A 24602-nucleotide genomic window follows, 5' to 3' on the forward strand; every position below is an offset into this window, starting at 1 on the left:
AAGGTAGAACTTCCCAAAAGTTCCCATTCATCCTCCAGCTCTGGGAACCTAGAGCGCCCCGCGTCCAATCAGCTTCCAAATCCCCAGCGCCGGCGAGTGGGAGGGGCTCCGAAGGATACGGTCCCTTCTGCTGCTCCGGCTTGGCCACGTCTGACGCCCTGCAGGTCCTTGAAGGTACATAAATCACCCGCTTATTCATTCGCAATAATTGAGCTTCTTATTCAAATTTATGTTTAACAAAATTTAAAAATACATAGCTTAAAGTTCTGTTGTTTATCCGTTCTTCATAGTTTCTTCTTTTTCCCCGTAGGTAGACAACCTGCCGTCTAGAGTTGCGGACCTGCAATCCTCCTCCCGGCGCAGGCGCCGGCGAGCGGGAGGGGCGGACTTGTTTCCGGGTGGCGTGTGGGGCTTGAGGTCGAGAGAAGCCGCTGCCGCCACCAGCATGGAGACTTTGTACCGCGTCCCGTTCTTAGTGCTCGAATGCCCCAACCTGAAGCTGAAGAAGCCGCCCTGGGTGCACATGCCGTCGGCCATGACGGTGTACGCTCTGGTGGTGGTGTCTTACTTCCTCATCACCGGAGGTAACTTGGGCTGGCTCGGGCCCCAGAGGCCCTGAGACGCGGAGAGCCGGCCCGCCCCGGAGGCGCGTCTAATCCGCTGACTCTCAGCCCCGGGGGAAGCATCTCTGTGCTCTCGATCTTTTTGGAGGGTGGAGGGAATTTCTGGGGTCTCAAGTATTAACGGCCCAAAGGTTTATTTGCCCTCACGCCCTGTTCTGTATTCTGAGAGGCTACTCATTGTTCTCACTGTTCTCACGCCCATCGCCTTTCCGCACCTCTAGCCTCTTAGCCTAGGGATCCGAATCGAATATATTTTTCAAGCCCATATTGTTGCTCTATTGCCTGCCGTAAGTTTTTTGACAAAGATCCCGGAGGAGTCTAGTCTTGTCCGTTTTACTTCCATGGTTGGTCAAGAAGGTTTGGGACTTTTACCATATCTTTGTCTACAGTCCCTGGAACGTTGGGAGAGACTTGGCAGTCCTTAGGTTTGTTAGGTCACGCCTAAGGGTCTGGTGTTGCTTTTTGCCCCGATCAACAATGAATGTCAATGGAATTTTCCGAATCCATGGTGTTGATAAATATTTGAGATTGGAGTTAGATTCGCAGAAGGTATTGTATTTCAAAAAGCAGAGGTTGAGAGTTTAAAGAATTAGGAAAATAGCAGTACTGTTGAACACTGCAGAATGTCTTATCCTGTTTGTTTGTTTTCAAATAAAAAGTTGCAAAAGGGGCGTTGTTTTGTATAGTGATGAGTTGGCAATCCGGCTACAGTCTTCCAGCCACCACCCTTTCAAGCCACAGATTGAAGATTTACTCAAGACTGTTCTGCACTTTCAGATTTTGGGAAGTGGAGTACTTAATTTGGAAGTTAAAAAATTGAAGCTTACAGATTAGGGACAGCAAAAGTGGCTCTGTTTTTGAGGAAATAGCCATAGACATCTTTATTTTCATAGGTGTGAAAAGAATTGGTACTGAAGACGGAACAATCTGAAACTGAGGGCTTGGTACTGGAATGTGCCTTTGAATCTACCCCCACTCCCAATCCAGAATCGTGATGGTTAACTTGTACTCATTTAAGTAAAACACATTTTGAATATTTTTTATATTGCTAAGATACTATCCTAGCATAACATTAGGATTAATATTCCTCAGCACATTAATAGGTACTGTATTGAATAAATGAAATTTAAAATGCATGTGATTAAAAAAAATAATAGTCTTCATCTGCTTTGATCTGCTAGTCTCTTTCTCCTAACCCTTACCCCCTTGGAGCCCAAGCCTTCGTTAGAAGCCTCACAGTTTTCCTTCTGTCCACTTATTCCCTGTTGATTGTTGTAATGGGGAGATTCTCCGCTCCAACCCCAGGGGCAGATTGCAAAGGACACCTTTTAGTGGCCAAGGCCATGAGGTATCTCATACAAGGAATCGGTTTTGCCACTGGAAAGGAGTCTCTTCTAAAAACTGTGAGTGTACTTCTATAAATAAATAATATTTATTGCTGAGAAATAGTCAGCAAACAATGCATTGAGCCCCTGTTAAGTTCCAGGCACTAGGTACTGGGAACAACAGTCAACGAAACATAAGGACGCTGCCCTCCTGAAGCTTGTAATATCATGGTTGAGACAGGTTAAATATCACAGAAATCTTTTTCCCTGCGTTATTTTTTCCATTACTAATCACCAGAGATTCTTTGAAGAGAAAGAACAAGAAGTTATGAGAAAATAATGGGAGTTGGGAATATCATTTATATTGGAGTGTGGTTCTTAGGGAAATGACATGTTAGCCAAAATCTGAAGAATTGGGGGAAAGGAAATACTAGGCAGAGGGAAAAGAATGGACACATACGGAATCAAGAAACCAATTAGGTGGGTTTTGTAGTTGATTGAGACTAACTAGTTTGGTGGCAGTAGAGATGGAGGAAAGTATAACGAAAGATAGTTGGAAGTAGATTCAGTAGGTCTTGATGGATTGATTGGATGTATGGATTGGACAGAATGAAGTATGAAGGAATCTTTTTTTTTTTAAGATTTTATGTATTTATTTGACAGACAGCAAGAGAGGGAACACAAGTAGGGGGAGAGGGAGTGGGGGAAGCAGACTTCCCGCTGAGCAGGGAGCCCGATGCGATGCGGGGCTCAATCCCAGGACTCTGGGATCATGACCTGAGCCGAAGGCAGACGCTTAACAACTGAGCCACCCAGGCGCCCCAGTATGAAGGAATCTTAACTTTGAGCATCTGAGTAAATGGAAGGGTCCTTTTCTGAGATTGAAGAGATGAGGTTTTTTGGTGGGGAACGGTGAACCAGAGGTCCCTTCAGGATATGTAATAGCAAATAGTAAGTTTGCAGCTATGAGTCTAGAATTGAGAAGAGGTCTCTATTGAAACTGGTTAATTACAGATGTTTTTTGAAATCCTCTCATAAGCCAGATATTGAAGAACATAGAGAAAGTCCCTGTTCTTAGGGAGCTTACATCTAATTCTACTGGTGCTAACATTATTTGATAGGTATTGGCACACTGATAATCATTAATCATTAGCACATGGAATTAAAACCCTGGGAAGGGATGAGTTCAGTTCAGGAGAGAATTGTAGAAAAAGGGCAGTGGATCAAGGAGATCCCAACATTTTAGTGGATTTACAGAAGAGGAGGCCCTGCTAGAAATGTAACAAGAAAACACAGGAGTGTCACAAAAGCCAATTTTCCTCCAAAGAAAATGTATTTAGTAAGCTGGATTGAGTGTCGCTGGGAAGCCTCCTAAGATAACTGAAAAATGTCCATTGAATTTGGCTACATGGAGATTATTGGCAACTTTAGCAAGAGTGAGATCAGTAGAGGCAGATGCCAGGTTGGAGTGAGTTGAAGAATGAAGGGTAAATGAGGAAGTTTACCTTTTTTTTTTTTTTTTCCAGAAGAAAGTCTGACTTTGTTTCAAAAAGGAAGCATAGAAATAGGATGTTAACTAGGAGGATTTGGAGTCAAGAGAAAGTTGATGTAGGGAAGGAGAGGTTGAAAATACAGGAAGGAGGAGAGATAGCCAAAGGATCCAAGTCTCTGAGAAGGGGGAGGGGCTGGAGTCCTGATAATTGCAGAAAGAATCCCACATTAATAGGAGTAGGGACTCTTTCTGTCTTTAGCTGGAAGGAAGGAAGGAGGTAAGGATGGGTGCAGATGCTAGTTTATAGATGTGGTGATGGTGGAGAGATTAGGGAATTCCTATGTGATTGCTTTGTTAGTCCAGGGTGAGGGAGACACAGTCTTACTATGCTTAAGAAAAGGTGGAAGTGAGCATGTTAGAGAATATAGGAAAGATGAAGAGTAGTTGTTGGCAGTGGGAGGTTGGGAAAACTATGAGTGTTGATGGACATTAGTAGTAGTGATCACAGTGACATTATGACCTCAGTGATGGACATTAACATTAGTGATCACGGATCTCTAGTATTGCTTGTCTGCCTGTTGGTATGATTTAAAAATGTCTCCTTATTTTATATTTAAGCAAGAAAATTTCTCTAGTTACCTCTCAATTGATAGAAGCATATCCAAGCATATGTGGAACATTTTCTTGAACTAAAATATAGCCTTTAATATTAAATCTCCTTTATTGTGGAGTAATTCTTGAGTATTAGAAACAGTTACTGAATGAATTTCTTATATCAAATACCTGTTTTAAAGATAATATTCTAAAATATTGGGTTGAATTTTTGAATGGTTTACAGTTTAGGAGATTAGCTGGGCTTCACTTGATTGTCATGTCATAGCAGTCCTGTTGAAATATAAATGAACCTTTAGAGACATGAAAACTCTAATCCTTTTTGAAAATTAGGAATCCACTCTACTCTATTGTCTTTCTATAGGAATAATTTATGATGTTATTGTTGAACCTCCAAGTGTTGGTTCTATGACCGATGAACATGGGCATCAGAGACCAGTAGCTTTCTTGGCCTACAGGTAACACTTACCTTTTTGAATGTTTGGTGTAAAGGAAGGTTGCTGGGGTATGGGTGTTTTTAAGAAATATAGTGAAACCTGTGGGTCCATCTGCATTTAGATGATAGCTAAAATGCTAAATTCAGAGATGGCAAGAAGCGGGCAAGAAATAGATGTTACTTATTTATTAGGAAATAAAGTATTTCATAGTGATTGACATGATTGCTTATTTAAAGGAAGGTATTGGTTTAAAATACATTTGGCTATTCCGGGGATCAGCAAACTGCAGGTACCTATTTTGTAAGTCAGGTTTTATTGGAACTAGGCGTGCCCGTTTGTTCATATACTGTCCGAGTATGTAATTTACAGTGGTATATGTGACACAAACCATGTGGCCTGCAGGCCCAAGACATGTACTGTCTGGCCATTTCAGAAAAAAATCTGTGGGCCCCTGGATTATACTGCCAAATAAAAGAAATAATTTTGGAGACTTGGGCATTCCATTTCCAGAACAGAACACCATTGCAGTGTGGTTTGGTTCATCTGAGCAGTGCTTATTGTATTGCTTTCTAACACCCACTTGGTGACTGTCTATCAAATATATCTGTATATTTGCATTTACACTTACTTTAATGGTATTCCCTGCATAGAATATTACTGAAAAGATTATTGTGATTCTCTGGAAGTAGGGGAAATCTAGATGACAGGAGGTCTTGATGGTAGGGAAACCTTCATAGTGTCGTCATTGGCACTGTTTGAATTTTGAGCCTAGTGCATGTATTGTGTTTCAGTTAAAGGAATTAGCTAACAAAAAATATATACCTCCATTACATATACCTATGTATAAATTATCCCTTTAACAGAGGAATTTGCTTTTGGGGGATCCATGAACTCAGAATTTTAAAAGCTCTGTATTTCAAGAAAAATCAGATATATGTGTATATAAAAATTTGCATATAATTCTAAGTGTTTATAGATTGCTGGAATCCTTGTGGGGTTCATGGAGCCCTGGGTAAAAATGCTTGCTTTTAAAATTTTCCCTTTGAAACAAGACAGCTATTTACTTGTCGATTTTTAAAAAGATTTGTATATTTTAGAGAGAGAGGGAGCATACACACATGAGAATGGGGAGAGGGCAGGGGGAGAGAATCTTCAAGCAGATTTCCTGCTGAGTGTGGAGCCCCACACGGGGCTCAATTCCATGACCCGTGAGATCATGACGTGCGCCGAAACCAAGACACTTAACAGATGCTTAACCATCTGAGCCACCCAAGTGCCCCAAGGGGTTTATTAATGCTCATAAAACTTCTAGAAACATTTCTAACCAATTCAGAATTTGAAATTGATAATAGAAATTTAAATGCCATCATTTAAAAAAGCTAAACAAAAGTTCTGGGTAAAGAGTTCATATACATACACTAATTGGCTTTTTAAGCTAATAAAATCTTAGCACTGATTTTACATAGACAGTTGTGTTAGTTGAGGTTTTCAAACTTATGAATAAAAGAGCAGTGAAGGCACAGATTTTCATTGTTGTATCCCCAGAACCTAGAATACTGCTCGATACATAATAGGCTCTCAATAAATTTTGTTGACAAGAATACACAGAAATGTGGTAAAATAGTTTTAAGGTTAAGAATAAAAATTAGCACAAAAATATTTTAGCAGAAATAAGAATTTCAATCTAAAGACAAGTATTTTATTTTTCCGGGAATTTTCACTTACTGTTTTGCTGTGGTCTTTTTCAGAGTAAATGGACAATATATTATGGAAGGACTCGCATCCAGCTTCCTGTTTACAATGGGAGGTTTAGGTTTCATAATCTTGGACCGATCGAATGCACCAAACATTCCAAAACTCAATAGATTTCTTCTTCTATTCATTGGATTCGTCTGTGTCCTATTGAGTTTTTTCATGGCTAGAGTATTCATGAGAATGAAACTGCCGTAAGTTACTAAGTACTTTGTATAATCAGCAATTTCACTTCTGTTGCAAGTTGGTAAAATAATTACTTGGATCACACGAAATCATGGGAGATTTAATTTAACCTTCATTTAAACAGATGACAGTTCCGAGAACCAAAGAGATTTGTGACTTGCTTGAGGTTTTAACTATGGTTAGTAGTAAAATTGAAATCGGTAGGTCTTTCTGAGTATTATCTCCGTGCTGTTATTTTTCTGCAACATCACCACTGACTGGAGATACTGTTTCTTTAAATTGCTTTTTGGATTATCTATAAAATATGGGATTCCAGTAGTAGTAGTGATAGTAGGGAATATTTTCAAGGCATTAGTCATTGCTGCTCTTTGAATACGGATATGAGGAAAACCCATTAAGCCTTGGACAGGGAGTTATTGCCTCTCCAAAAAGTTGGGAAAAGGATTTCGTGTGTGTGTGTGTGTGTGTGTGTGTGTGTTTGTTGCAGCTAAATCTAGGATTTAAATTTTTAAGAGGAAGGAATTTATGTTTGCAGGCCTGATATATATGTATGTATATATATATGAACATTTTGTTTCAGAAAACATAAAATATCTTTAGAACAAAAACAAATTAGTTTTAGTTTTACAGCAACTTTTATAATTCCATTTGAGATCGTTAATTTGAAATGTGGACAAGTCTGATCACATTTCCCTATATTCTGGTTTTACCTATGGATGTATTAGTAACTGCAGGAACTTTGGGCAAACACATACCATACAAAGATTGGCTCTTAGTAAATTCATTTTTTAGGGAATATGTTAAACATCAAGTGTCACCGGTACTGATTTCTTAGAACCGATATCCCTTATTTTATTATAAGAGACATTAAAAGGGAATACAGGAATGTGTGTGAGCTTCACAGGTTCACTTGTTCTGTGGCTTCACCTGTCCAGTGTCTGTAACACATCTGGAGTGGAGTGGGCAGACCTCCCCTAGCAAGTCAGAAGTACTTAATCCTGCAGTCATGTTCGAATCTTGGCAGGGTGGGAAAAGAGAGCAGTGTTCTTTGTCAGCTGAGTATCTGTGTGGCCATATAGTTCCCTCAGACTCCTCTGCCAGTGGCTCTTATTTTTGTCTCAGGAAAATAGTTTTGGGGTGCCTGGGTGGGTCAGTCGCTTAAACTTCTGCCTTTGGCTCAGGTCATGATCCCAGGTTCCTGGGATCAAGCCCTGCATGGGGGGGGGGGGGTCCCTGCTCAGTGGGGAGTCTGCTTCTCTCTCTGCCCCTCCCCCAACTCATGCTTGCCAACTCCCTCTCAAATAAATAAAATCTTTAAAAAAATAGTTTTGGCCATTGGCTACACTGTATGAAGAATCGCGTACTTCAGCGTCCTCTTTTTTTCCTGTCGCTGTTTGAGAAGGTATATTGGTATGGAAGAGGCTGAAGTTTTCCACAGCAAAACAAGAAAAGAGGAGGCTCCCAGAGAGATCAAGAGGCTACTACGAATTAACCAAAACAGATGGAACTTTGGAGGCACCTAGCAGAACAGAAGTGGGCTGGTTTTGCCCATAGAATGAGATTTATTTTTATTCTACCTAAGCTGCTCATTCTTTCTTATGGTTTTAGGTCCTCTCCTTAGGATGTGAGTGCTTTCTTTTTAGCTCAGACGTTTGATTGTAGGATAATAGAGCTATCTACTGCTTTAAAAAAAAAAGAGCTTTGGGAAGTACTTATTTCTCTGGATTGACTCCATCTTATGGTTTCAGTTATTTATATAAATATTTGTCTTCTTGTCCTTATTTGTAGGCCAGCATCCAAGATTGCTGACTAAGTGAACAATAGGAAATAGGGTATTCTCCCTTTATATATAATTTTCCAGTATAAATTAGATTTAATCTAAGCTGAACAATGATCTAAACAGATAATTACTTCTTCCTGTAAATTGTCATGCAGCTAAATCTAGGATTTAAATTTTTAAGAGGAAAGAATATGGTTCCTTCTTTGATATGATTTCTCATCTGCAGTTCCTAAAGCCTCGTTCCCTGAGTGCGGAGTGGGAAGAAACAACGGACAGTTTTTTTAGAGGAGAAAGAGAAGCAACAGTATTGCATTTTCTGGAATGTTTGCAGGCCCCAAACACGACAATGAGCCATGTTTGTGGGCCTACGTGTTGCACACAATAGGGCTGTGGTTAGTACCAGCAGCAAGGAGGGGATATGTCTGTCTTTTTGCACACAAATGATCTTTGATGTTCCAATATATATAACAGTTTGATGCATAATGAGTGGAACAGCAGCAACAAAAAGACATTAAAAACACTGGTAACCAAGGGTCTTTTCAGATCAAATAAGTTGCTAGCGTCTGAGATAAAGGTGGCTGTGCTATATAGGATTGATCGTGATAACTTCCAGGGTTGAAGTCTTCCACAGAGAGTTTGATATCTTTAGTAAGAGGAACCTTTACAAAGGAAAAAACAATAGCAACGAATTGGTACTATTAGTTTTATATTTTGGGTTTATGCTTTTTTAGAGACCTGATGTCTCCCCTACAGATGTAATTTGACAAATCAACATGTGGCTTTATTTGATGCGTTGTCCTTTGTAGGAACATGGACACTAATAAAATGAGTGACTGTTGATTGACTGTTTGCATATGTGACAGTGCGCTTAAAGTGAAAAGTCAAATTTTAGTGCCTGATATTTTTATGGTACTAGTACAAAGTTACAGAAAAGCAGTTTTCATTTTGAAAGTAAAATTTTTCTCATATAATTCATAAGATAATGTGGGTGGGACGGTGTGTGTGTGTTAGGTACCTTTTAAATGTGCATAGTTTTAAAGAAATGAAATAATGGTTGGATACCGGGTAGGAGACTTTGGTACGATTTTGTACTCGTTTCTTCTGAAAAATAATGGTCATTAGATTCTCTTTAGTCTTCACTAATAGGGCAGTTTTGACCTAAAAGAATCCTAAAAATTAAAAAAGTAAAAGATGGTGTGCTGTGCCATGCTGTGATGTCCTAAAATTAGGCAAAGTGGACGGGAGTGGAGGGGTGGGTTTCCACTTCCAGGCAAGTCTGTTAGAAAGCTGTATAAAATAGTCTTTTGAATAGGTATTATGCAATTGAGAACAAAAGGCCTGTTTTATTTTCTATTTATTTGTAAAGATTGATTTGAGAGAGAGCTCTAGAGAGCGCGAGGGGAGGGGCAGAGGGAGAGGAAAGAGATTCTGAAGCAGACCCTTGCTGAGCATGAGCCCAACTAGACTCCTGGTGATCCCACGACCCTGAGATCATGACCTGAGATCATGACCGGAGCTGAAACCAATAGCTGGACGCTTAACCGACTGAGCCACCCAGCCACCCCCAAAAGGCCTGTTTTAGTCAGAGTGGCAAAAATTGCCTTTTTAGCAGTTTGAACTAATGCTTATTAAACCTGATGGGAAAAGCTGGGGAGCTCTTGCGTAAGTCCTAAGATCATAGGATCAGTTCAGAGAAGAAGTTCTAAAGGTAAGGGAGGATGAAAAATAAAAGTAAGAAAATAATAATACTTTACTCAGTGTCATTTAGGAACTAGGAGAACGCATATACATGATTTTTCCTTGTAATTGAAATTTAATTCTTCATGTACTAAAAAACTTTTATCTTACTCCTTTTTGACAGGCCACTTTCTAAAGTGTTTTATTGCCTCTGTAACATTCACATTTGTATTTAGCAAATACTTATTATTTGGTAACTATTACTTGCTGGACTCTGAACATGAAGCGTAATTTTGCCTTCTTGACTCAGGGTCCTTTTATTTTATACTCAATTAGAAACAGCAGCACTTTCCAGTTTTTTAGTTGATTTCCTTAGTGTGACCTGCCGTTTCTCCTTGTTATCATCGTATACCTCTTGTCATTTTCCTTTCCCTCCTCTTCTTCATTTGTTGTTAATTCTGTGATTTGAGGAAATAGATAACTAGCTGCCGTGCTTGCATTTTAAATCAGTCCTGGTTGAAGGAGAGCTTCATGGCCTGGCTTTTTAACTGCCCTGTAGGTGTGTTGAGTGTCTTTTCATTTGCCTGCAAGTTTGGAACATAATGGTTTGTAACTTTATCCTTTGAGGGGAAAGGGTAATGGAAATGAAGCCCAGTAATGTATTCATTTATTGTGGAGGCAAGATTCGAAATAAAAACCATAAGGAGGAATCACACAGTTACATTTTTAGATTGTCATTTGATTCATTATAAAATTTGGGCACTTTGAAATGTTGCTTGCTTTTCACTTTTTGTGTTTATGAATTTTATTCCTGCAGGGGCTATCTGATGGGTTAAAAATGCCTTTTGAGAAGAAATCAGCAGATACTGGATTTGCTCCTGTTAATGAGGTTTTAAAGGCTGTACCAATCCTCTGATGAGAAATATGGAAAAAGAGTGAAGCAGCAGAAAAGAAGCATCTAGTGAAAAATAGGAAGCATATTAAAGCTTGAACTAGAATGTGTGCTTGGTATCCGAGACAAGCTTATCACAGTATTTTTTCCTGCTGGCCTATACTGACGTACCAACGATGTTAAGTGGCATTTTCTTCTTAGTTTTTCATTTCTTAAAGAAAATCTACTCCATTTCTACAACTATAATATTGAATAAAGTGATTATTTTTTACAGTCCCCTTAACATATTTTGGAGTTGACATTTCTGACTTTCAAAAATTAATGTAAAATCAGGAAGCAAGATCCCATAAGCTGAGAACTCTGGACAGATGATCAGCTTTACCTATGGTGCTTTGCCTTTAAACAGAGTGTGTGACAGTACATTATTCAGATGTGTATGCAAGACTGTTTCGTGCACAATAAGATGTGTGAAAGGAGCAGAAATAAATAATTTTTCTAATTAATACCTTTCATATTTGTGTTTTATGAGACTGACATGCCGCCCGCAGCACCAAGAAGGCCACTTGTGTATATGATTTAATTAACTGGTGGTATTAACTTTTTGGTTCATAATTATTCATTCTTATGACTCTCCTAAGCTACTGTTAGTAGGTCTAAGGTCTCAAAATGTAGTTGACAGGTTGTCCTTGGGGTCGCCATCTTGTATCCCTATAAATATTCAAGCACGGGCTGCATATATATGTGAGAGTTGTTGTGAATGCGGTTGCGTGAGATGAAAACTCCCTTCAGGCATTCATTTTCAGTAATTAACACAATTTTGAGCACATCTAAAAACACCTCTACACCGTCTGGTGTTGCCTTAATTTCTTTTAGCCAGGCCTTTTGGTTCTCCCTGACTGGCTGTGAACGTCACTTCTCCGGTGGCTCCATTAGTTCTTACCCCAAGATCTTTATGTTTACGGGAGAATTCTCTCTCAGGTGACTTTTTCTAATTCCACGGCTGATTTATATGTAGCCATTCATTAAGTTGAAAGATTCATTTATTCAAAAAGTTCCTATTATATATGCCAAGTGGCCCTGAGGTCTATAAGGGTGAATAAGACAGGTAAAGGCTCTGTTTTCCTAGAGCCTATGTTCTTGTAGGGAAGCCAGATAAACAAAAGATGGAAAATGTTTATGAAACGTCAGATACTGATACGCCACAAAAATAAAGTTAGTCTGGTGCTACAGTGATGAGAGATGTGGGGAGAGGCGGTGGTTCTACCTCAAGGCTCAGAAAAAGGAAAACAAGACCTGTATGTACTCACCAACTTTAAAGGCTTGATTTGACTTTAATTGTGTTTTCTGTTACTTGGCCGTATTTTGAAACCTTGGTAAACTATATGGACAGAAGGTAACGGGTGTTAGGACTTCAGAAGGCCTTTTCCTAAACAACTGAGTAGTGAACAGTTCCTACTAAACACCACAAGATGGTGCTATTAAGGTTTGCTGTGTTTTTTGTCACTGCTCTTAAGGTTTTGTTTTTATCATAAAGTAAATGTATCTTTACTGAATACAATGAAATATACTTAAATAACCACTGGTAAAATTGCAAGGTTTTATGTGAAGAAAAAGATCATTGTGTCTGGACTTCAAATGCTTTTGGGGACACTAAAATGGCACAGGTTGAAGGAAAGCCTTTCAAGTATTATGAACGTCAGCAGAGGTTAAGTAAATGAGAAAGAGATCACATTGATAGGCTATACTGGAAACAAACCAGTCTGATTTTAGCCTGGGATTCTCCAGGAGTCGATGCCAACTAACGTGGAGTGAGAAGTGCAAAATGGTCCAGCGAGGGGTAAAGCAGACATGCAGCGCTAACCGGGGGACGCTGCCAGTCGGTGACGGTGACGCGGAGCTGACCAAGTAGCCGTCAGTCCCATGCGGAGCTCCGGAGAGGAGACCGCCTGTCGGAGCAGTTGGGTGGAAATGGCTAGCCCTGGTATCCCTGCCGGTCTTCGGCGCGAGCACCTCGAGATGAGCAGGACCGTGGCCAGGATGCCGCGGTGTGAACCCTGACGGAGCCCCCAGCTGCGGGCTGTCACCCAGCCCGATGCCTTGCAGGTCGGCAGTGAGTTGGTCAGACGGATCTGAGTGGCGCAGCTCTGCCACAGATTCATAAAGAGAGCGTTCTCTTGACAGGATTAAATAAGAAATCCTGAATATCTGGATAGTAAGAGAAATCGTCCTCTGAGCGTCCTTCATGCTTGCCGGAATAGGGAAGTGTGACGGGACGTAGGTTCCTAGTAAACGGCGCCTACCTGCAGTGTGAAGCCGGACTAAAGGTTAGCTTCCCATTCTGGGAGTGAGTTCGGATTCACCTGCTGCAGCGCTTACCTCCGCATAGCAGACCGCTTGTTTCCGTGATGGGCTGCTGTTTTCTGGTACAGAGGTCAGTCTTTGAACACAGGAATAAGTATACACTTGTTTATAAAAGACCTAATGCCAGACGCTGGGTTAAATCAATGAGAGGTTATACCAAAAAGGAGGGGTTCTATAAAAAATACAAACCCTTGTTAATGTGGAATTTATAATCTAGTGAGTATATACCAATTGGCCAATTCTCTCTGCTTGTAGGAGCACACGGGAGGAGCACCTAAACCCAGATGCGGGGCAAGGAAAGCCTTAATTTGTTCTGGGAACAATGGGCCTATAAGTTTCAAATACAAATACACTTTTCTCAAAACTTTGTTTTTCCTTGTTTTGCTTAATGTACGATATACTAGTGCTTACGTACTAAGACTCGTAGCTGTAAGTGAGAGAAAACCAGGCTTTCTGAAGCAAAGGGTAATTGATTGGGATACTCGAGTGTCACGCAATGCTGCTGGGCATTAGGAGTGCGAGGGTCGAGGACTTACTACTATAAGGACTCATGTTTATTTCTGACAGAGTCCATGATGTGTCTGCTCCATGCTCTTCTCTGTAAAACTGGCCACTTCTGTGCTGTAGTTCAGAGCGGTGGGAGTCATGCCTGTCAACCTCGCTTGATCATTACTCTTGACAGCTTCAGCCACTCTAGAGGAAATTGACTTGATTCAGTGACTTTTTTTTTAAGGGCGTCTCTTTCAATGGAAGCCCTACCTCTTCCCTCATCTTTGGTTAGCCCTTCCTGCCCCAGCCCCAGCCCCAGCCCCAGCCCCGCTGCACCCAGTTGACTAGCTGCCTCTTTACAAGGTTATCCAAAGTCCAGTTGTTATTAAATTGATGGAGTTAGGTTTACATAATTTGTTATAAATTATGTGAGACAATTCAAGTCCTAATTTCATTGTCCATGATGAGAGATGTCCTCTAGCCTCTGTTGAACCCGTCAGTGATGGAAATCTTTTTACCTCTCGAGGCAGCCCATTCCATTTTCAGGTCTCTCTCTCTCTCTTTCTTTTTTTTAGTGAGGGAGAGAGAGTGAGAAGGGGAGTGGGGAGGAAGGGGCAGAGAGAAAGGGAGAGAGAGAGAACCTTAAGCAGGCTCCATGCCCAGTGCATGAGCCCAGGGCGGGGCTTGATCCACAACCCTGAGATCATGACCTGAGCTGAAATCAAGACTTGGAGGCTTAACCGACTGGGCTATCCTCAGACCTCTTTTTCTTTTAGAAAGCTATTTCCTGGTTTGCTTTAGTTCGTTGGTTTCAGGTCCACTGCTTGTGTCTGTACTACATAATGACAGCCAACAGTTCAAATATCGAAACTCTAAGGAGCCTCCATTTTTTCAGGCCTACCATTACTAGCTTTCAGTCTCAGAAACGTGGTGTCTGAGGATCACTGTTCTCTCACTGCACTCTAGGTTGTTTCTATTGCTTTAAAAATAAGTTCCCTGAAAGATTATATACTGCTTCTGGGGTTCTTAGATTGGCATAGCCATTTTGGTGGCTGCATCCCCTAAGCTTTGTTAATTATCAGGGTTTCCACAATGGTTACCATGGATCATGATGGACGATACCATGAGTTATTAGGCGCTCAGATGGGGGATCAAGTCAGATTTGGATTCTTATTTCAGCTCTGCCGATTATCAGCTGTGTCACCATGGACAAGTTACCCAGATTCTCTGAGCCTCGTCTTCTTCTTAGGAAAATAAAGAGAGCAATACCTACCTTATAGGAATGTTCTGAGATTAAATGAGATAATGCACAGCCCCTGGAACCTCTCAGGTGCTCCAGAAATGTTAGGTCTGCACTTATCTTTAGTTATTTTCCCTTCACACCCTGTAGTTTCAGTTAATGCACGATTATGCATTCTCCTCCCCGGGGATAGGAGGGGTGGAAATGTGCACACATAGGCATGTGTGATAAATATAATTGAAGCGTGGAATGTCTGCTTTTTATGTCCATTTAAAAAAGTGTTTTTACAACTTACGTTGTATCCGTTGCAGGATGGAAATGGTTCCACGCAGCGCGCAGCGTGACGCCACCATTCTGCTGAAGGCCAAGGAGCTGTCTTTGGTTAATGGATGGCGTCGCCTCTTCATAAAGTGCCTTTCCTCAGACGCGTCCTGACAGGGATGAACCTTTACACACGCCCTTAAGTGCTTATGTTGGCGATCGCTCCACCTCAGGAAAAGGGTTTTCTCTTGACAGCAGCGTGTGGGCGTCAGTCTAAACACAGAGCACTCAAGGCCTGACCAGGGTCCTAGGTTGGAAGAGCTGTAATTCAGAGTCCTCTGGACTGTTGGACTATTTTAACTGAGATGACAGGAAATTATCTAACAATCTGAAGCCCAGAGAGCACACGCTGTACTGTAACTTTCACCTAACACTTCATATTTGTAGAACATATTTCAACTTTTCACAGCGCCCTCACATCTATTATCTCATTTAAGGAGTAGCGAGGACCCCCCAGCTATCTTCTGGGTCTCTTAGTGTCATAAGAAGAAACAGGCTGAGTCAGCAAGGGGAGGTACGGGGCTGGGTATTTGATCCGTAGTATTTCCAATCCTTACAGCAGTCCAGCCTAGTAAATAGTACGTCTCCATTTCATGGGGATCGGCTGGGATGGAACCAGAGTGTGCCTAGTTCTAAATCTCGCGTACTTTCTACCAGGACATCATGTAGGTTTCATCCTATATTCTAATTCATCGTTTTAAAAGTCAGCGCCTCCCCTGATGGTTAGAGGTCAGGATGGTGGTTGCCTTGAGAAGTGGGGCAGTGACCGGAGGGGATGAGGAGCGCTGCCCGGGTTGCTGCTAATGTTATTTCTCGATCTGGGCCCCATGTCGTAGGGAGTATACACTTTGGGAAAGTGAATTGAGCTGTACGCTTAGGATCTGTGTGCTTTATGAATGTTACATTTCAATAAAAAGGGTTTTTAAATCCAGTTTTTCTTTTGAAAGTGAGCTCTTTACTTATCCCTAGAATCTAACACTGTGCTTGTTTATTGCAGTGGCTAATTTTAGCTCATGTGCCTTTTGCTCATTTATAATGGATAAGTGAATGCTAAATGCACAGAATCAAGGGACATTATTGCTTCTTCTAAGAGTGCTGCTCAATCATTTGGGTCATGGACCAGTTGAGGATCAGATTAAAATTATAATAAAAAGAGTAATATTCAAAGCATAGACATTCTATACCAGGCCCTGTGCCAAACTCTGTACTGTTTTCTTTTACGCGCACCACACCCTGTGAGGTGGGCATTATTATTCTCACTTTACAGTTATGGGGATCAAATCTCAGAGACATAAGCAACTTGACCAAGATCACACACTAAGGAATATTTAACCCAAGATTCAAACCCAAGTTTTCCTGCTTCCCAAATCCATTCTCGTACCTGCTGTACACTGGTTATCTCTAGATACTCTTGCCAGAAGAATGGACTCTTTCCTCTCTCCCACCCCCTCCAACACACACACACACACACACACACACACACACACGCACTCTTGTCTGTTATTTCAGGAAGCTCATAAACCTTCTGAAGTCCATCATCCATAGACAGACTAAGAACCAATTGAAGAAAACGTTCAGGTTGAAAAATACGACAGAAGAAACTTTTTTCAAAAAGGACTAGACCGCGGAGAAACACTCAGATCATTAATTTGATGAGGTTGTGGTTTTGATATCTTACATTTTTTTGTTTCCCCCATAAAGCTTGATTCATGTCATTTTCCGTGTTAACATTTTATTATATAATATGTAATATAGTCAAAGGAAAATAGGGAACAGACATGTTAAATTGAGGAGCGTAATAAAATGAACAAAGTCCTGAGAACCCATAACCCAACACAAGCATTAAGATATTACCAATACCACGGAGGCTATCTTCGTATTCTCTCTTATCTAAACCCTTGCCTTCCCTCCACAGGCATCCATTGCTATGAACTTGGTGCTTATCACTTCTTTGCTTCTTAAAAAATGCCACATTGGTAAAACTATTTAAGTAATATATCATTTAGTTTGCTTGCTATTGGGTTACTGCTTACCACATAATTTAAAATTGTGTATAGTATCTTTCACTATGTTCATAATTTAAAAAATACTTTCAGTTTTCTAAAATTTGATTGTCAGATCTTTCTGGTGAGTTGAAGTTTTCATCAGCATGCAGTGACTCTCTTTGTGTCCGATAGTGATATTTGGGTCTCAAAATCTATGTAGTCTCCTGTTAACGTAGTTACCTCAGCCCTCTGCGGGGTAGGATTGGCCATATCTATTTTTCTGTCACTTTCTTTCAGCCTTTCTCTGTTCTTACATGTGTTTTAGGTGTGTTTCCTACGTGTATCATGAAACCTCACGTATTTGTATTTTACTCTGACAATCTTCTTTAATGAGTGAGTTTACTTTATTTTCAGGAATGGTGACGATGGCATATTTGGACTTTTCTGTATCTCTTTGCTTGTCCTATTTGCCTCATTTTTTCAATGCTTCTTTTTCCTCCTCTCTCACGTTTCTTGAGTTGATAGATTTTTTTTTTTTTTTTAGATCCTTACGTGGCAGATTGTAGTTTCCAATGATGGCTGTGACAATACTCTTGTCTCACTGGTTTTATACAGCGTGACCTTGCCACTCCCCATCAAGTGGTAGAGATGGCGTCTCTAGTGCTTGCAAATTCGCCGGCCCCATGACCACTTGGGTTAACAGAAACCGGCAGAAGTGACCGTGGTGGTGCCGGATATGCTTTAGACTTGGCTTGGCAGCTTCTGTGTCCTGCCTCTTCGTATGCTCACTCTTGGGGTACGCCCTCTTGGAACCCAGCCGCAAGATCACGAGAAGCCCAAGCCACATGGTAAAACCACGTGTGGCTGCTCCTGTCTTACACCAACTGAGCTCCAAGCCGGCGGCCGCCATCAACTGCTAGTCCTGAGATTGACCCTGTGGCCATCCAGCCCCAGCTGCCCTCTGACAGGGCACCTGCATGAGACGCAGCAAGGAAGAGCGGCCCACTGAGCCCAGCTGGCCGAGAAAACCTTGGGACATGTTCATAAACTGTTGCTTTTAGGCACGGAGTTTTGGGGTGGCTTTTTATGCAGCAATAGATAACTGGGACGGAAGGGTGGCATTGGCTTTGGGACTGAGTGATGGGCGGAAACTGATAGGGTCTTGAGGAGCTGGAGAATGCAAGCTAGGAGGGTTTCGAGAAGACCATCAGTGACAGTTGACAGGTCCTTGGGGAAGCGCTGGTGGGTGCTGAAGACAGTGAGGAAGACGACCTCGCTGGCTGAAGGAAAGGGATGTGTGCTACATAAAGTTTACTGATGTGGAGACTAGAAAAGGCATCTAATGCACTCATGAATCCCATGGGGAGATTTCCAGGCAGAAAGTAGCAATTGTCAAATGGCTTCTTCTAGCTGCATATAATGACCTGGGAGAAGAGAGAGAGAAACCAGAGGAGTTGTTCTCTTTTTGAGCTCAGTTTAGAGCAATAGAGAGCCCAGAAGAGTCTTTCCAGGCAGCAAATAAAAGCTTGTGTTTTTATTTAGTTTTTAGAGAGGGAGAGAGAGAGAATCCCAAGCAGGCTCCATGCCTCGCGCAGAGCCCGACGTGGGGCTCCATCCCACAACCCTGAAACCAGGACCTGAGCAGAAATCAAGAGTTGGGTGCTTAACCAACTGAGTCACTCAGGTGCTTCAAAAGCGTGTGGTTTTAAAACACAGTTTATCCAAGAAATGTTCCTCATTTATCCTCTTTAAAAGATTTTGTGTTAAATTGATGGTTAACGTGTAGTTTCTAGTACATCGTGTCTCTCACTCATAACTCTTAGCTGTATTGCCCGTTTTCAAGGTACAAAGAGCTTTCCCACCGGTACCTCTCTCCTACTGACAGTCCCGCTGCTGGGCGTGTAGGAAACTACCCTTACTCCACAGCGTGGATTCGAGCAACAGCCACAGCCATCCTTCCTTCTCCTCCAGTTTTGGGGCTCCTGCTGTGTGCCCACTAATACGCTTTAGACATGTGGTCTCGCCTCCGCTTAGTGGAGTATTTTGACTCACGATTCAAGGATGAAGGATATGAAGCCAGAGAGCTAAATATCTCTACCAAGAAACAGCTAGGAGAGGTGGAATCTCGATTCGAACATTAGTCTGACTCCAAGTCCAAAGTCCTCTTTTACCTTTGTCTCTGGGAAGGGCGGGGAGCAGTTTAAACCAAAAAGCATCTGCAGGGGCGCCTGGGTGGCACAGCGGTTAAGCGCCTACCTTCGGCTCAGGGCGTGATCCCGGCGTTACGAGATCGAGCCCCACATCAGGCTCCTCCGCTATGAGCCTGCTTTTTCCTCTCCCACTCCCCCTGCTTGTGTTCCCTCGCTCGCTGGCTGTCTCTCTCTCTGTCGAATAAATAAATAAAATCTTTAAAAGAAAAAAAAAGCATCTGCAATGCGGATTATTTTCACCTTATCAAATTTCATACTTGCTGTCTCTCGCAGTCAATGTTTTTTAGACTACCTCTATGTCAACCATAATTTCAAACGACTTTCTCCATTTCTTCAAGTTAGGAATATGCTAGTAGTATAATAAGCGTCTTTGTGTGTAAAGGGTTTGGGTCAGGATACTCTTTTCGTCTTTTTTCTACTTTGACACGTGGGTTTTCTCATCAGTATCTGCAGGGCTACAGAGGAATTCCATTTGACCAGCAGAGGGAGCTCTCGCTAATTGAATAGGAGTCCCGTTTATTGTGTCTGCTGTACGTGGCCAGGTCTAGGCCTACAACCCCGGGGGCTGCTTCTGCTTGTGCTCTCTCTACCAGGCCTATCGCAAAGTATTGTTTTTACACGGGGTAAAGGTTTAAAAGAACACACACTATTTTACCAAGGAAAAAACTCCCTGTGGAAAACGGGACTGAGACCTCTCCCAATGCTTCAGTGCCTGATTTGAAGCCCAGAGTTAAGTGACCCTCGGGGCCCGTGACTCCTCTGTGACGGATCCGATATGTCAAACACCTCCTGGGATCTCAGGAGCTGGAAACTGCATCTTTTTAAGGCTGTTGTGCTCAGAAGTGGTATACAGACGCCAAAGAGAGTTCAAGAATATTTTCCATTTATACATACATTTTCAACACTTAATACTAATACTAGTATCATCTTTTTTTTTTAGGTATCATCTAAATGATGTTTCAAAGCAGGAAGGATGAAAGTCTGAGTGCTGGGCGCCTGGGTAGCTCAGCCGGTGAAGTGTCTGCCCTCAGCTCCGGTTAAGATCCGAGGGTCCCGTCCGGGGCCCTCTTGGGCTCCCTGCTCAGAGGGGAGTGTGTTCTCCCTCTCCCCCTCCCCCAACTTGTGCTCTCTCTCGATCACTCTCTCTCTCAAATGAATAAATAAAATCTTTTAAAAAAAACCCAACGTTTCTGAAACTTTGTTTTCTCTTTGTTTCTCTCAAAGCTTTAGATTTTCCAATATCAGTGATTACTGTTTTATCAACAGCCGCATTCACAGGGCGTGGTGGTTATACTGTACTGTACGTTGACATTTCTAAGTAAGAGAGTTCTCAAGACAGGAGCTGCAGCGAAGCTGACAACACCACCCAAAACTGTCAACCATCAAATAAAAGATTTGTCAAATATTTAGTTAAACTTGCTAAGGTAGGCCAGGCCAAAGTTACCACAGGTTCTTCCACTTACTAAGCTTGGACATGTGTCCCCTCATGAAAGCTCATGTCCCCCCCTCCCGTGAGAGTCTTCCTTGAGGGCCCGGAGGTTGAGTAATCCGGGCCAGTCTTCACGACACGCCGGTCATCCGCCTGGCTCATGTGCCTGGGTGTCCTCTGGCCCGGGCCCTGCGGGGTCAGCACTTTGAGAACAGCAGGCAGATGTGCCAGAAAAGCCTGGATACCGACCTGTGTGTCTGGGTCTTCTGGGTCTAGAACACCCAGATCTGCTTCTCCTCTCTCGCCTTCCCCCTCCAGCTCCCCCCACTTCACAGAGCCTGGTTGTTACTAAAGTGAAGCCTTAAAAAGGAAATTGCCTGTTTCAAGGTTTGTTGTTTTCCTTGTCATTCAAATTCATTTTGGATCTCTTCCCCTGAGTGCAGTTAATCAGTGTTTCTGAGCAAACAGGGCCTAAACGAGGGAGAGGGAAGTGCTGATTCACTAGGCCTAGATTCTCAGCACTAGAGTTTCTAGGGCTGTTAACCCTGCAAATACCGAATTCTTGTCCCCTCAGGGATTTTCTTTTACTGTCAAAAGCTTCGCTGTTCAGGAAAGGATAGATATTAAAAACAGCCCATATTCACGGAGGGCGTGCTGTGCTGCGGGCGTCCTTCCAAGGGCTCTCAGCGTGAACTCTGCAGCCGCACAACCGGTGAGGCACAACCATTACGTCCATTTCGTAGATGAGGAAACTGAGGGTCAGACAGGTCAAGTCGCTTGCTGAAGTTTGCACAAATACTCAATGTGGGACCTAGAGCCTGGCTCTGAAGCCTCTGTTCTGAATCACAAAGGAATGGTCCCCAGGAACGTGTCCTTACCTGGCCTCGAAGGATTAGGAAACTTTTTTTTTTTAAGATTTTATTTATTTATTTGACAGAGATAGAGACAGCCAGCGAGAGAGGGAACACAAGCAGGGGGAGTGGGAGAGGAAGAAGCAGGCTCCCAGCGGAGGAGCCTGATGTGGGGCTCGATCCCAGAACGCCGGGATCACGCCCCAAGCCAAAGGCAGACGCTTAACGACTGAGCCACCCAGGCGCCCCAGGATTAGGAAACTTTTAATGTGACTGAGTCAACTAGCTTAGAAATTGCTTGAGTTCAGGATCTGATTCTGTTTCTTGTTTACTTCTTTTTTTTTTTTAGGACCTATAATCAGTTGACTTTATTTTTTTAATTCTTTTAAAGTTTTTATTATGTTAGTCACCATACAGTACATCCTTAGTTTTTGATGCAATGTTCCGTGATTCATTGCGTATAACGCCCAGTGCACCATGCAATACGTGCCCTCCTTACTACCCATCACCAGCCCATCCCATTCCCCCACCCCCTCCCCTCTGAAGCCCTCAGTTTGTTTCCTAGAGTCCATAGTCTCGTGGTTCATTCCCCCTTCTGTTTACCCCCCTTCGTTCTTCCCTTTCTTCTCCTACCGAGCTCCCTGCTGTTCCTTCTCGTTTACTTCTTTCCACAGATGTCTGCCCCACAGATCTAGCTCTATGCTCACACTCACCTGTCACAGCACTGACTACATTTTGCCAGTTTAGTCTCACTCATTTGCATCTGAGAAAAGTGTGCAGAACTTAACATATTAGGAGCTTGATTTATGTGAGGGGACGTTAAGTAGAAATAGCTTCAGGAGAATGCTTTAAATTTCACAAAGTACATGCACATCACTCCACTTGTTACTATTTATAGATTTTATTTATTTTTATTTTTCGACAGAGATAGAGACAGCCAGCGAGAGAGGGAGCACAAGCAGGGGGAGTGGGAGAGGAAGAAGCAGGCTCCTAGCGGAGGAGCCTGATGTGGGGCTCGATCCCATAACCCCGGGATCACGCCCTGAGCTGAAGGCAGACGCTTAACCGCTGTGCCACCCAGGCGCCCCTCCACTTGTTACTATTTATAGATATTTCACAAGGACTCCATTTCTCTGGAATTTAGAAAGGTATAGTTTTTATACAGTTTTCCTTTGAAAGCATGTTAGTTAAATCCCACCCAAATTCTATGTAGCAGATTATACGTATGTCCCTGGCTTCCTTTTTGTCATGTAGCTTCTGCATTTCATGTTACTGAGTTCAGGCATGGGAACAGAATACATCAAGGAATCTGCTCACGTAGGGGGTTCGTGACGTCGGCAATGAGGTGAGCTATAAGACCTTAGGAAAATGGAAAATGAGAGCACTCTAAGTAAGCCGGAAGAAGGTTCCCTTGATGGAGGTAGACTGTCATCTTGGATCTTAAAACAGGGAACTAATGTAGAACTGGAGTCTGGAGACACCAACCCCAATCATGGCGGTCAAGGTCAAGTCCCTGGAGACTTGTCCACGTGTGCTGTGCTCGGTGGGCAGGTGGATAAGGGATATAAAATAGGGGAGGAACATCCTGAACCATGAAAAAGAAAATCCTCCACACCAGTTGGTAAGATTTCTCCTGTACTGTCCAGGATAGAAGAGCCTGCTGCCGAGGACGCTTAAATATCGACCTGGTTGGCAAGATGGTTTCAATAAAGGAGAAAAGTGCCTCTAACTCTTCTTTGAGAGACATCGTTAGGATCACTGAGTCACTGGAAAACCTCCATCTGACACCATCGTGACTGTACCTATTATGTCCGTCCTTAAAGTCCCCAGCTTCTTTCCTAGCCAAGTATGTGCATTTCATTTAACATAGTATGCTGGGGCACAGCTAGGTCCTGTCCAGGAAGGAAATTAGTTTCTCTCCTTTTCCGCCATATCCCATGATGTGTCAGACAGATGTCGATTCCACGTGACTAGCCTGTGGGCACCGTAGTTAGGTCGGAATAGTATTTCAGATCTTAATAACAGGGCTGTTTCAATTAGCAGGGTACTAGACGGGCAGCGGGACTTGAACCCTCTGGATTTTCCCTCACCCGAGTCTCTCAGGGTACCAACACGCACTCGGACTTGGGGTTCATGGAGCGCGGGCTCTTTCCCTTGCTAGCCCTTTAGGCTCCTCGAGACAGAGCCTGGTCTCGCACGCCCTACGGCACATTCATAGTGCTCTGCACGTCGGAGGGGCCCGTGCGTCTTGTGTAAAGGTGGTTGTCATTATTTGTTTACCTTTTCACTTTTGTCACGGAAACTTTAAACACAGGCAAAGAGGAGTGAACAGTAAGCCGAAGCCTCCCCTCAGCCGTTGCTTAGCTTCGCCTATTACGAACTCATGGCCAGCCTCGCTCACCAGGGCCCAGCCCCAGTCCCCAGCTTCCATCCCAGATTAAATTTGCAGTGAGTTCCAGAGAATGACATATACTTTCATCTGTAGAGTAACCTTTAAAAACATATAAATATATTAGCAACTAGCTGTTCGACCAGAGCCACAGACTTCAGGTTCTATAAATGTCAGTCACATGTCACGAAGTGCTGTAAAAGAGAAGTGCTATATTATATAAGTCTGGCTCAAATACATAATTTGGATCCTACTTGAATTCGATCACTCTTCTCTTGACGTGTTTCCTTGTGACACCAGCATTCTTGCCCAACCATCACACCTTAGCCTCCAGCCATTTCTGTTCCCTACAGGTTTCATGTTGACCGAGCCGTACCTGGGGTTGTGTCCTGGGAGACAGTCCTGGCACATGACAGTTCCCACTGGCTGCAAATGATGTCAGCCTGACACTCACTCTGGCGTCCATGTGGGGCATGCTTTCCTTAGTGTTTCTCACGAGCTGATGGTTCCTTTTTTGGCCAAACAGGAATCAGCTGTCAAAAGGTCCTCTT

General features: G+C 42.6%; 1 protein-coding gene across 1 annotated transcript; it reads left to right on the top strand.

Annotated features, from left to right (window-relative positions):
• Window positions 1–372: 372 nt before the first annotated feature.
• OSTC (oligosaccharyltransferase complex non-catalytic subunit) lies at window positions 373–11279 on the top strand. The gene is made up of 4 exons (XM_008689414.2): window positions 373–584; window positions 4417–4510; window positions 6238–6435; window positions 10702–11279. The coding sequence occupies exons 1-4, from the start codon at window positions 446–448 to the stop codon at window positions 10718–10720; spliced, it is 450 nt and encodes a 149-aa protein (XP_008687636.2). The 5' UTR covers window positions 373–445; the 3' UTR covers window positions 10721–11279.
• Window positions 11280–24602: the final 13323 nt, after the last annotated feature.

Source organism: Ursus maritimus, unplaced genomic scaffold (assembly GCF_017311325.1).
Source record: "Ursus maritimus isolate PB19 unplaced genomic scaffold, ASM1731132v1 scaffold_11, whole genome shotgun sequence".
Taxonomy (NCBI): Eukaryota; Metazoa; Chordata; class Mammalia; order Carnivora; family Ursidae; genus Ursus; species Ursus maritimus.